The sequence below is a fragment of the Ochotona curzoniae genome, unplaced genomic scaffold, assembly GCF_017591425.1.
Source record: "Ochotona curzoniae isolate NIBS_2020 unplaced genomic scaffold, NIBS_Ocur_1.0 contig_291, whole genome shotgun sequence".
NCBI classification, from domain to species: Eukaryota; Metazoa; Chordata; class Mammalia; order Lagomorpha; family Ochotonidae; genus Ochotona; species Ochotona curzoniae.
In genome coordinates, this window is record NW_024465649.1 from 7,131,360 (window position 1) to 7,145,508 (window position 14,149).

At 45.0% G+C, this 14,149-nt stretch overlaps 1 protein-coding gene across 5 annotated transcripts in view; it reads left to right on the forward strand.

Annotated features, from left to right (window-relative positions):
- The window catches only part of LOC121155240 (cytochrome P450 2J1-like), a 37,860-nt gene extending 24,053 nt beyond the window's left edge, over positions 1 to 13,807 (forward strand). For 2 of the 5 annotated variants that reach the window (XM_040978458.1, XM_040978459.1), the window contains exon 10: positions 12,892 to 13,794. In XM_040978458.1, the coding sequence (XP_040834392.1) occupies positions 12,892 to 13,070 (179 nt within the window). In that variant the 3' untranslated portion in view covers positions 13,071 to 13,794. Of the gene's footprint in view, positions 1 to 12,891 lie in introns of all 5 variants that reach the window. The other 3 variants (XM_040978460.1, XM_040978457.1, XM_040978456.1) reach the window with 3 other exon arrangements.
- The last annotated feature ends 342 nt before the right edge of the window (positions 13,808 to 14,149 follow it).

Genomic DNA, 14,149 nt, shown 5'->3' on the forward strand with positions numbered 1-14,149 from the left:
CTCCCGACAACCCCACCCACATGACACCATCTTGCTATCTGTTGCAAAGGCAGGATTACTCAGGGTGGGCATTGCTCTGGTCTGCTCTTATTTCCTAAACCCTCCCTTACCTCTAATGAAATTTTCAGTCTCTCTGAGCTCCAGAACACTGGGGACAGACTTATACCTGCCTTTTGATCCCAAATGAAGGTAGAGGCATTTGTCAACATCACAGAGTGCTCTGGCCAGCAGAGCCAGTAACATGGACAGGGAGAGGGTCTGGGGATGAAGGACCACCAGGAGACCAGTGACGATAGAAGTCTCTCTGAAATCTCTCTTTACTACGCCTTCACTTCTCCATATATACTCTAACACCAAAGTCCTAATTTAGCCAAGCAATTGGATACAGCTGAGTCCAATTAGTCTATGTGTTTGTTTTTAGCTGCAAGCCCAGTTCCTGTTACTGTCCAGTCCAACCAGTGTTAATCAACTCCTTAGCTTACAACAGGTTCCTCTTTTTTGTTTTAAAGCAGACTTGAATGTGTCTGTCTTAGGTTGTGGACTCTCAGGTCATCAGCCTTACCCGTCATCTGGAATCTCCCTAGCATGACGGAACCTGTCTTAGGTTGGTCAGTGCCCAGTCCATCTTACCCATTAGTGGCTGCCATTCAACATGTTCCTGCTGCAGCTGCACAAACTATTCTTGGGGAGGCTGGTAGCCGTGTTCCATGTCTCGGAGTATCTTTAGCGAGGTAGCAACAAGCATACAGCTGTTCCCGGGCATGGAAAACATTTTGCACTTGCATAGGTGTCACACACATAAAGGCATATGATGGGGAACAAGAGGCACTGACCGTCTCCCACAGCTGTTACAACGTAAGCATGCCCACCCGCACGTGTTCATTAATAAAGTTGTTGTTCCATGACTCAAGCAGTCTGTTCTGCGAGCTTGTTCATGGTCTCTGCGGTAGCTGTAGGGTGTCCTAGAGTCACCACTGTGGTGACGGTGGCTGCTGACGCCAAGGCAGTACTGGCTACAATGGTTGCTGTTATACCAAAGTCTCTTTTAGCCTTATCAGGCCAACAGAGGTCACTCCGTTAGCTCTGACAGGCACAGGTAGGATTCCGGGCAAGCCGCATGATAACAGCAGTATCACCATTGCCATTCCAACATGCTGTTAGTTGGTAATTGACCTTGGTGTAATTGACTTCAGAGGCACTTCCTGTACATAAGAGAAAAACAGGGGGATATCACAGGCGGACATGGGTTTAAAATTCAAGGAGCTAAGCTTCACCCACATGAGTGAGTCCTCAAATCCAGAGGAGTGATTGAACTGATAATTTCCATAGGAATAATTGCACCCATGAATAAGGAAAAGGGGGCTCATGCAAGTGCATCCCCATTCCCCACAAGCTGCCACATAGAAAGGTATTTTTGCCATGGTAATAAAAGGGGAATGATAAAACAAAAAAAGCACAGGCAGAAATTGAGCTATTTTTAAAGGGAGGGTGAGGCTCCCAACAGCTGGTTTTTTTTTTCTTTTAAGATTTATGTATTTTTATTGGAAAGTCAGATATACAGAGAGGAGGAGAGACAGTGGAAGATCTTCCATCCAATGATTCACTCCCCAAGTGAGCACAACAGCCGATGCTATGCTGATCCGAAGCCAGGATCTAGGAACTTCTTCTAGGTTTCCCACAGGGGTGCAGAGTCCCAAGGCTTTGGGCTGTCCTCAACTGCTTTCCCAGGCCACAGGCAGGGAGCTGGATGGGAAGTGGAGCTGCTGGGATTAGAACCGGTGCCCATATGGGATCCAGGTGTGTTCAAGGTGAGGACTTTAGCCTCTAGGCCACACCGCTGGGCCCCAACAGCTGGTGTTGTACACTTTGCAGTCTGGTAGTCTGATTTAAGGAGAAAATGGCAAGAAATATTGGAATCTCAGGGCTCACAGAAAGAAGAAAAAAAAGGAGGGGTGCTTAACAAAGCCCCAATATAATTGCTTGTTCCATTGATCTTCTTACTCAAATGCCATCAGCATGACCAGTACCCGAGCTTTCACAAAACAGCAGCAGGAGCTTGCCGGACAAGCCTCTCAGGAATCCACTGTGGGCCATTTTTGTTTTCTGGAAAAACACAATCTCCATATGAGGACAGGATCTGGGCCTTGCCACTGACCAGTCAAGGGATCCTTCCACATCATGTAACACTTCTGCTCCCAAGACGGATTCCAATGACAATCTGCAGCAGACACTCCTTCAGCATCCAATGTTAAAAATTTTAAGATAAATAATACAAGGTTCAAATGATCTCAGGGAATGCTATATTCCCCCTTTTTCTTGTTTAATAAGGTAATTCTTAATAGCATGGTTTGCGTGTTCCACAATACCTTGTCCCTGAGGATTATAAGGAATGCCTGTAGTTAGTTGTATATATTGTGGGAGTCAGAAGAATCACAAAACTTACCGCTGATATAACAGGGGCCATTATCAGTTCTAATAACTTTGGGAGTTTCCAAGATGCAAAACCATGTGCATTGCAATGGGCTAGAGCATGCCTGACTTATTCCACTATCTGAGGAGTAGCTAGAATAAATCCAGAGCAAGTGTCAGCAGTAACATGCACACACTTCAGTGTCCTAAACTCTGAGATGTGTGTCATGTCCATTTGCTAGACATGATTGGGTAACAATTCTCGGGGATTCACGCCATAATGGAGAACAGGCAAAAATTGAGGGCACACTGAGCATTGCTTCATGATAGTTCTGGCTTGTTCCTTGGTCAAACTAAATCACAAATGAAGGGTGTTGGAATTCAAGTGAAACCTAGCATGTGTCTTTTGTGCTTCCTCAAGGGCTGAGTCCCCAATTTGGTGGCTGGATCTGCAGCCACATATCCTGATGTTTAGGGCCCAGGCAAACCTGAATGGACTCAAATATGAGTCACAAAGAATTTATATTTGCGGGCCCAAATACAGGCTTGAATTTTTGCAAATAGGGACACTGCTGCAGAGTGGGAAGAAATTTGGCCCACAGTCTCTAGCATGGGAAGGGAATGGGCAACATATGCGCTATCAGTATACAAATTAAAGGCCACAAGAATTGCCACCAATCCCACAACCTGAGATGAAGACTGTGGGGATGGTGGTAACCTGGCCATCTATTACAAAAGCTGCCTGACCATTAGACAACCCATCAGTGAAAATAGTTAATGCTTCTGGCAATGGTTGAAGAGAGATTACAAGTGGAAAAACAACAGGATGTAAAATTTTTTAAAAAAAACTGTACAATGGGGTCCTTGGGATAGCGGTTGTCAAAATTAACATTTAGAGTGCTCAAAAGTATTGCCTAAGTCTCTTTCATATTTTGCAGCCACAAAAGCTGCTTCTGAGTGTATGGAATGACAATGGTATCTGGGACCTTCGCAAAATGTCTTAGGCTGCTCTTAATGACTTTCTGTATCAACTCTGCTATGGCCAAATTGTAAGGCACAATTGTGTTAGAGGGAGAGATGTGCAAATTTTCCCACAATATAGGCCCCCGCTGATAAAATACCCCCGTAGGTGTATATGAGGATGCTACAACAATAAATAAAAGTGGGGCATTGTAATCAATTCTGGTCAAATGGGTTTGTTCAATGACCACCTCAACCTTGCGTAAGGCCTGATATCCCTCCATAGTCAGCACCCTAGGGGATGCTGGAGAGAAGTCGCCTTTTAAGATATTAAACAAAGGTTTCAAATCTGCATTAGTAAGTTTCAAACTGGGTCTCATCCAATTAATGTCTCCCAACAAATTTTGAAAATCATTGAGTTTGCAACTTTCCTGTGGCTATGAAAATTTTGGGGAGTTTAATACAATTCTGAAAAAGTTGAAATCCCAAATAATTAAACAGAAAAACAAGTTGTATTTTGTCTGGGCCTATAGCTAATCCTGCCTCAACTGAAGGGAGAGACACTGAAGTTGCTCCTATAAATCTTTCACAGCTGTGCCCAGATTTAATGGCACTGACAGCATAGGCGGCGCAGAGGGCTCTGTTCCTTGCCAAAAGAGGTTTTTGCTGGCCACAGGCTCTGTGGCACATGCTCTATGGGTGGAGGATCCTCGGCAAACTCACTTCCATCCTCTTCCCCTTGCTCCTCCTCTGAAGAGGACCATGAAACTTCTTTGCGCAGTTTCTCCAGACTTTCTCTGGTTTAGGGTTTCTTCTTTTTTACCCTGGTTTGTAGTCCCCTCTGTCTTCTTACTCTGGTTTGGGGTTCTTTTTTTCTTACCCTGGCTTTGGGTTCCCTCCCCCTTCTTATGGATAGTATTTCAAGGAAGGGATGCACCACCGCTTGAGGGGATGACAAAGCATTCTTTACCAAGCACCAGAGGGAAAAAGTGGCTACAAGGAGAGTAATCCATGAGGATACATCACAGACAGTTTCAATGAATTTGTGTGCGGTCTAAGCTTAGTGTCAGTGCCTTGTGACTGCAGCAGATCTCAGGCTCTCTTAAACTCTGCACTTTAGTGAGTTCTTGCCCCGTGATAGCTCTTACTTATGCCTCTGCATAATATTTAATTCTAAGCTTGCCTCTGGAGTTCCAAGGGTCCCTCAGATTATCCCTTGTGCCCCAGGACAGGGAAGGGGTCTGGGGATGAAATCACTTATGACCCTACAACATTTTTAACTCTAAGCTTACCTTCATAGTTCCAGGGGTCCCTCAGATTGTCCCACATGCCGTGCCCCTCAGTAGGTGCCGTTTGTTCTGGCCAGCGGAGCCAGTAACACGGACAGGGAGAGGGTCTGGGGATGAAGGACCACCAGGAGACCAGTGACAGTAGAAGTCTCTCTGAAATCTCTCTTTACTACGCCTTCACCTCTCCTTATATACTCTTACCACCAAAGTCCTAATTTAGCCAAGCAATTGCATACAAGTGAGTGTAATTAGTCTAGGTCTTTTTAGCTGCAAGTCCAGTTCCTATTACTGCTCAGCTTAACTGCTCAGCTTAGCCCACAACAACAGAGTTTTTAAGTATCCCAAGTTCTTCTTTAAGATGCGGACTTACGCAGGAACAGAGCTGATTCACAGTAAAGACAAAAAGCTGTCGGCAAGAGCAGAAGCCCCTTTACCCATATGAGCATCAGGCACTAAGTGCATAAACACTACTACCTTCATTAAACTGGGACTTACTTGTAATTACTCCCTTTAGAGTAATTTTTTTTATCCCTTAATAAATTAGTTACCTATTACAAATATAGTTGGCACATTTATAAGTTGTATTGCTTCAAAAGTGGGAAAGATAGTGCAATGACAATATACAAACATGTTTATAACTTACTGGCTACCAAAAGTATTTTTAGTTCATAATATAACAAACTCATTTTTTAAAATTCTTAGCAGGATGTAAGTATCAAATTACATTAATACCTTTCCAAATCCTTAATCCATAAATAGTTATGCAGTTTTTATTGTGTATTAAGCATTTTTTCCTGATAATTTGACAATGAATAAAATAGAAAACAATACTTCCCCATGAACCATATGTTCTAACTGACCTGGCAGAATTTGAATTACTGGCATCAGCTCAAAGATAAGGAAGCTGGGAAAGCTTTGTGGCTCAGTGCGTTAGGCTGTCACTTGGAATCTCTGCACCCATACTTGAGTGCCTTGGGACTGAGAGCCATCTACTCCATTTCCAGCTCAGCTACCTGTTCATGTGCCAGAAGGTAGCACACAATGGCTCAACTCTTTCACCTCCTGTCACCCATGTGAAAGACCAGATGGAGTTTCTTGTTCCCAGCTTCCGTCTGAACCAGTCCTGGATCTTGTGTGCATCTGGGGGAGTGATCGAATGGGGAAAAGTCTTTTTCTCTCTTTGTGTCTCTGTCTCTGTCTCTGTTACTCTGACTTTAAAATATCTTTTCAAAAGAAACTGGAGATTTTAAAAATATGGAAACTAAAACAATAAACCATGTGGCAGAGGTAGGAATCAACGCTGATCAGATTGTTAAAATCTAAAGTTTGTTCTTTGTATAAGTGTAAAATAACTAAACTCCACACAGTTCCCCAAGTGGAAATTGCATTATGGTTTGCTTTCTGTGAGCTTAAGGCAAACATGATTTTTGAAAGTGTCTTTTTGCAGCTGCTATTGCTAAGGCTCTGAGATGGAGGAAATAGAATTTGATCTCCTGTCTGCATTACTCCACAGTTCATGCTTGCAGACTGCGCTCCACTACCATGAGTGTGTCTCAGCTCATTCTGATTGTGTCCTCTGGGTCTGTCTTCATCTGGTTCTATGCTGCATCTGCTCTCATGGTAGGGATCACCTCTGATATGAAAGTTAGCATTCAGTCCTCCTTTCTGCAGTAGTTTCGAGATTTCTGTTACAACACAGTGTCAACTGTCTACTTCAGTTATTAAAAGTATTCTTATTATTTGGCTTTTGTATTTGAAATGCTGATAGATGAAAAATATGGCCCCATTCATTCTAAAAGGAAAATGCTTCACCTAAGGAAGGCTGTTTCAGCTTGGATGAGTGGACTCCCTATAGATGGGCTTGGGCTTCTCATGAAGAAAGATCCTGAAGGCTGAGTAATGTCTTCATATTTCTCCTTCACATTGCAGAATACCCTTCCTCACAATTATGTAATAAGTCTCCCTGCTTTAAAATGTTTCTTCCCTTCGTCATCTCTAGTGTAAAAAGAACTACACAGAAGGATTCTGGAACTTTGCTCCTGAGTTTTTAATACAACCTCTTAATCACATCCATCATGCACAAGCAAATTATGCTATTTAATCCTTATAGAAAGCCAATTATTAATAGTGGTAGAGACAACAGTGTGGCATTTCCTTTCTTAATATAAAGAAACTAAGATTAAGAGAGATTCGTTTCTTATCATAAACCCAAGGAATTGGCTGGACAGGGCCTAAGATTCAAGTTTCTTATGATTTTAATCTAGTGGTCTCTCCAGTGCAACTAAAATGTAACTTAATTCCCCATTTGACTGATGCCACATCATATGTATTAGCATGTTGCCGTAAAGCAAATGTGCCAAACTCTGTGACTGAAAACAATAAGTATGTGTCATGTTCACAAACCATTATGTTACCTTGGCTGGACTCCCTTGCATGTTTGAAAGGTCAGATAGCTCAAGGCTGATGTGAGATGATCAAGGCTCTTTTTCTTGTCATCTTTCATTGTCTCTAAAGATGGTCTGCCTTGATCACATAATGGCAGTGAGTTCCCACAAAGGAGAACTTAATGTCCAGGGTTTTAACTGGCACGCAGTTGGGCAGTGCTGGTAACAAGACAATTCCCATTTCAAAAGGAGGGGAAATGACTGCAGTTTTGGATGGGAAGGGATTTGAAGTCATGGAGCAAATGATGTGGATCCAAGGGTAATGGGAAGTTAAAGTTGCCCTGCTCTCATCATCTCTTGCTGACTGAGATGAATGAAATTCAGAGGAGACAAGCAATTTATCCAGGGATTCCACAGAAGTCATGGTAGAGTGAAGGCTAGTGAAATGGAACAGGAGGTAGAAACCTGAAACATCCAGTGAGTTAAAAGATGTCAGTGCAGCTGTTTAGATTTTTTTGTCACACTCTTAATCTTTGTCATAAAGTTGCAATAGTATTAATTAAACATTTATTCATTTTATTTTATTCATTCAAGTTCATCTGCTTTGCTCCATCAAATTAGAAGGTGATCACAAAGGAGACAGACCTCATTTTTTTCTTTTTTTTTAAGATTAATTTATTTTTATTAGAAAGATAGATTACAGAAAGAAGGAAAGACAGAAAGAGCTTTCATCCACCGGAAACTTCAGAAATGTCTGCAATGGGCAGCAGCAGGCCCAATCCGAAGCCACGAGCTAGAAGCTTCTCCAGGTCTCCCATGCACATGCAGGGTCAAGGCTTTGGATCAGCCTTCTCTTCTTTCCCAGGTCAGAAGTACAGAGCTGGACAAGAAATGAAGCATCCTAGGTCCAGTGCGCATGGCTAGCGGCTGAAGTCCTGCCTTGTATACCATTTTTGTGCCGGTTCGTATCTTGGCTACTTCACTTCCCTTCCAGATCCCTTCCTGTGGCCTGGAAAGACAGTTCATTTTGGCACCTAAGCCTCGGGACCATGAACCTGCATGGGAAACCTGGAAGAAGTTCCTGGCTTACGACTGGCTCAGCTCCAGCTGTTGTAACCACTTGGAAAGTAAATTAGCAGACAGAAGATCTTTCTGACTTCCAAGAAAATAATTCAAAAACCTTGCTTTTTACTTGCAAACTTGGTAAAAAAAAAAATATGCTAAAATTTCAGAGAGTCTGGGAAAATATGGAGGCATGTGTACATTAACAAATTTCCCTAAGATGTGTAATTAAATGAGAAAAAACAAAATAGCAAAGGCAGCATGTAGAATTGGCTGGAGAGGATCAGACCTGTTATGTTGTCCAAGACAATCCCCACAGACACGGTGAGAAAAAATGCTAAGCTGCTAGCAATGGTTTGTGTGCATTATGGGACTATAAACATCTTTTACGATCATTTTTATCTCTCTCTCTCTCTCTTTTTTTTTTTTTTTTTTTTTGCAGTGAGTATTAGGAAGGAAGGACGCTATTAAGAATACTCACAAGAGAGATGGTGATAGTGAGCAGTGTGAGGCCTTACTGAGGTCTGAAGAAGCATACTCTGAGAGCGGTGGACCCTAGAGCAGGTGTTGGCTTAGATCCAGGTCTTATCTCTGCAAACTTACATTGACAACAGTTAGTTTGATAGGTAGAGGTAAAAATAAGAGACATAAATTTGGGCATAGAAACACATTTTTTGAGTAATATATTCACAAACTTAGTATCTCGGTCTCTGTCACCAAAATGACCTCAGAGAAACAACTGGAATGCAATTAGAATGCCAGGGGCCCAAATCATGTCTTGTATATGATTATCTGCTGCAAGGACCATGGAATACAGACAAAATGACTCATTTTAGAATTAGAGAAGGGAAAATTTACTACTAATTCATATCATTAAAAAATGGAAAATAGAATCAAACGATGAATTTGAAATCTTTCATGTTGTTTAAGGCATTTTCCACAAACATTTTTTTTAAATGGAGATTTAATGTTTATTCTTATTGGAAAGACAGATAAACAGAGAGAAGGAGAGAGAGAAAGATCTTCCGCTGGCCGCTCTCCAAGTGGCCCAAACACCAAAATTGAGCCAATCCGAAGCCAGGAGGCAGGACTTCTTCCAGGTTCTAAGCATTGAGCAGGATTAAAAGAGGGGCAGCTGGGAGATGAAACAGCACTCATATGCAATTCTGGTTCATTCAAGGCAAGGATTTTAGCCACTAAGTTATCACACTGAGCCCTCCATGAACCTTTTAAACACTCCTCATATTATGCCAACAGTTATTAAATAACCTCCTGAAACAGTACCTAATTGCCAATTCTAGAATATTCTGGGCAGGAAAAAAATACTAATGGTAGATTTATATTACCCTTTGAAAAAACTTCATGAGTGAAAAAACTGAATTCATTTGTGTATATGCCATTTATAAATGGATATATCAACGAATGAGAACAAGTGATTCCTTGAGCAGAGTGCTAGTAAATGTGGAACAAACGATGTAATTCTAAATCAGTTTCACCAACATTGGTCATAAATCATTTCTTCATGAAATACCAATGCAAACTATTGGATAAATACTTCGTAAAGAATGCTTTATTAATGTAGTCAGAAGATATTTTTAGTTCTCAAGAAGCAAACAAGAGCTTTACAAGGGAAACTTGGTAAGCATCAACTTGATTGTGAGAGCACCAGTAATGGGAGAAATCAAAACTGCGCAACACAATCCAAGCACTAACTCTGAGGTGGTGAAAGAAAATAGTGCTTCATTTGCAATAGGCACATGTTGTTGAATTCCCAGACTTCTTCCTGAAACCCTGACACTAAGGATCATGGTGGATCCTTGTTGTTGCGGAAATGAACCGTGAGTGATCAGGTTGTGTGTAGGTCTGTGGTTGGTCCAGAGTGCTCATGGCTCCTTTACTCAGCAATAGGAGGCAGGCGTGTTCTGCTACATTTGCTGCATTGGCGACCTGGACGCAGTCTTCTGGGGACTAAAGGTGCAGGAGTCACCGCAGCTGACCGTATGAAGAAGGGCTTTGACTTCCAGTGGCCACAGCCAGACAAGCCCATGTTCTTCTACGTGACCCAGGGCCAGGAAGAGATCGCCAGCTCCGGCACCTCCTATCTCAACAGGACGGAGGCAGCCAAGGTGGAGAAGATCACCACGAGGCTGCTGCAGGAGGGCGCCAAGCCAGACCAGATCGGCATCATCACGCCCTAGGAGGGCCAGTGCTCCTACCGGGTGCAGGACATGCAGTTCAGTGGCTCACTGCACACCAAGCTCTACCAGGAGGTGGAGATCGCGAGCGTGGACGCCTTCCAGGGTGTGAGAAGGACTTCATCATCCTGTCGTGCGTGCGCGTCAACGAGCACCAGGGCATCGGCTTGCTCAACGACCCGCGGCGCCTCAACGTGGCCCTGATGAGAGCCAGGTGTGGCGTGATCATCGTGGGCAACCCGAAGGCGCTGTCGAAGCAGCCGCTGTGGAACCACCTGCTCAACTACTACAAGGAGCAGAAGGTGCTGGTGGTGGAGGGGCCGCTCAACAACCTGCGCGAGAGCCTCATGCAGTTTAGCAAGCCATGCAAGCTGGTCAACACCATCAACCCGGGCGCCCGCTTCATGAGCACGGCCATGTACGACGCCTGTGAGGCCATCATCCCGGGCTCCGTGTACGACCGCAGCAGCCCTGGCCGGCCCTCCAACATGTACTTCCAGACGCACGACCAGATCGGCATCATCAGCGCGGGGCCCAGCCACGTGGCGGCCATGAACATCCCCATCCCGTTCAACCTGGTCATGCCGCCCATGCTGCCGCCGGGGCTACTTCGGGCAGCCAACGAGCCAGCTGCAGGCCGGGGCACCCCCAAAGGGAAGGTCGGCCGTGGGGAGCGCCAGAAGAACCGCTTTGGGCTGCCGGGGCGCAGCCAGCCCACCCTGCCCAGCAGCCAGGCGAGCCAGGATGTGGCGTCGCAGGGCGCCCTCACACAGGGTTACATCTCCATGAGCCAGCATTCCCAGATGAGCCAGCCTGGCCTCTCGCAGCTGGAGCTGTCCCAGGACAGTTACCTCGGTGACGAATTTAAATCTCAGATCAATGTGGCGCTGTCGCAAGACTCCACCTACCAGCCTGGCGGGGTGACAGGGCTGTCCCAGTACTAGAAGGTGGCAGCGGAAGAGCTGAGCTCCGAGGCTTAATCCATCAGAGTCGTCTTCTGGGTAATAAACAATAAAAATAAACGGATACCTGTTCTCCACTGCTAAAACTGAGGCGCGGCCGTGCGGGCGGCAGGAGAAGGAGAGCCGCGGTGGAGCGAGCGCGCAGCCCGGGCCGAGAGGAGAGGGAGACGGCAGGCGTGGGCCGGCCGCAGCCCCCGGAGGCCGCAGGGCGGAGGAGCCGGCCCGGGAGCCAGTGCTTTTCTCTTGGACGAAGAGGACCACGTTTTAGCAGGAGCCCGCGGCGAGCCCCTCGCAGGCGGCGCCCGGAGAAGCGGGGCCTCCCCGGGGTCATTTTAAGCAAACTTGGGGGCTCAGTGGGTTTCCGTTTGTTTTTGGTTCGTTTTGCTTTTTTCGTTTTTGTTTGGCCTTCTTTCTTTTTTTTCCGAGAGATTCTTTCAAGAAGTGCAAAGAAAAAAAAATAAAAAGCCATACTTTGCCGAGTTTGTCTCTGACACCCTAGTGGAGCAAGTGTGGAGCCAGTGTAGACAGTGGCCCAGGAGCCCGGACCGTGCAGACCAGGATGGACGCGGCCAGAGGGGCTCCCGGCGCTGGTGAAGGAGTGAGGCCGGGGCGCCAGGACCCTGTGCCCCTCCTGGTCCGGGCCAGAGCGGCCCCCAGCCCCTCGCAGGGAACCCCAGCCCCCAGGACTGTCCAGCATGTCCCGCACCCCGCCCCGCGGATGGTCCAGGAGGGGCGTCTGCACCCAGGCACTTGTTTTCCAGTGCATTTGTTTTAAGCTCTTTGTCACCAATAAATGTTAACAACAACAACAAACAAGGTGTGGGGCTGCTGTAAAGCTTCTCTGAATGGAGTGTAGCATTAGGATTCTAACTATAGAGGTAATAACTGAAAGCTGGTCTTGTTATCTGCAGTCTGTTGGACTCACCTAGAGCAGGCACCACTCCCCGTTCCCTTAATTTAGTGATTCAGTTTTCGGGAAGGAGTTGGCTTCTTTGTAGTCATCAGAGTGAAGAAATTCAAGGTAAGGGAGAGAGATGGGGACCTGATAGAGTCTGCCTCAGAGCTTTAGAGTTGAGGCTTTGTTTCAGTGTTAGATGCAGAGGGAGAATGAGGAGGGAGGCTGGAGCAGTTCCACTATCGAAGCCCTTCAGTGTCACTGTGGTGTCCCATGATGAGGGAGAAAAATGTGTCTGCGGGGAAGGGATGACTTAAACTTTAGGAACCCTGGTTTCATACATACTTGATTATATTTGAGACAATTTCCTTTTATGGACTGAAGAATTTCATGTTGTTTGTTAATTGATGGATGACAGCCTACAGGCTAGATGCACACGGGAGGTCAGGCAGGCCACCCAGTTCTGCTGTCCTTTTACTTACTGTCCTATTATGTTTACAGTACCTCACCTATCAGCCCACAGACACATGGACTGTGTGAACCTGAACTTACTCATTCTGTGTTCTGCTGAACCCAGATGGTTTCCACATGCAAATAAGCTACTAAACCTCCAGGCTCAGATACTTTGCAGACTGTTCCTCTGATCAAGTTTTTCTAAAGTGAGGGTTAGGACACCAATCCCTGTCAGGCACCAACACCACCTGACAAGGTAACTCTTCTGTTTCTGTCTTTCAGGAAAGCGGGCATGCCTTGGAGAACAGTTGGCCAAGACTGAGCTGTTCATTTTCTTCACTTCCCTCATGCAAAAATTTACCTTCAAGCCCCCAAGCAATGAGACACCGAGCCAAAAGTTCAGAATGGGCATAACCCTTACCCCTGTGAGCCACCGCCTCTGTGCCATTCCACGGGCATGACAGTGTCAAAAATAAAGAAGTGACATGAGCTGTGAAGCCACTGTGCCTGCCCAGATGGGAGCAGCCTTAAGGAAAGTGCCTGTGAAAGATGAAAGAAGTTGATCCCAGTCTATATGGAATTGTACCACATAATTCAAAAATTCAAAATCAAACATATGCATGTATCTGGAAAAAAAAAAGATGAAAGAAGTTGGCCCTTCCGGAACTGGATCCAAGTTTCAGCTCTACCTTCTCCTTGGAATTAATTCAGAGCCAAGCATTTATGTTCTAAATGATTTACCCTTTCACCCAAGAGATAAAGACAATAATACTTCTTCCCTAAAACATTTGTAAGACTCAGATCAAAACAATGATTTGTAATTCACAAAGTGAACCATAAAATTTGTGAGTGTAATGTGTTTGCTTCCCATCTCTCTCCTTTCTTAGACATGCTTGCTTCTAAGCCACATATGCACTCCTCATGAATAAACATAAAACTGTTATGGATTTTTAAGGCTTCAGGGCAATGTGTTGATAGAGGGGATGAAAGTGGGAATGTGGAACCTCGATGCAGCCACAAAGATTATCGAGGTTGTCTCTCCGGTGGAGTAGCATTTTCAAAGCTTCATCTTGTTGGAGCCTCAGAATCATCATTTGAGAAGGCAAGTATTAGTTCCCACTTACTAGCATGAAAATCAAGCACTGTTGAATCAGTTTCTATGGTTTAAAAACCTTGGAGACAGATCTAGTGAACAAATAAAGAAACATTCGCCTCTAAGAATATAATAAACACCTTAATTCTTCTGTCAGAAATGTATTCTCACACCTTTTCACAGGGAATTTAACTATGCAGTAAGAGTGAACATTTCTTACAAATGTACTGTATGTTTTTGGTGGCGAAGATTGCCTGGGGCCATCACAGGGGCTTTACAGGCTAATTCCGCTTCTGTGGCACCAGCACCCGAAATGGGTGTCATTTCAATTCCCAGAGGCTCCCTGGTAAAAGCAGCAGAGGATAGCCCAAGTGCTTGGGCTCCTGCACCCACATGGGAAACTTGGGATCACAGTTTCAGACCCGCCCAGCTCTTACCTGAAGGCCA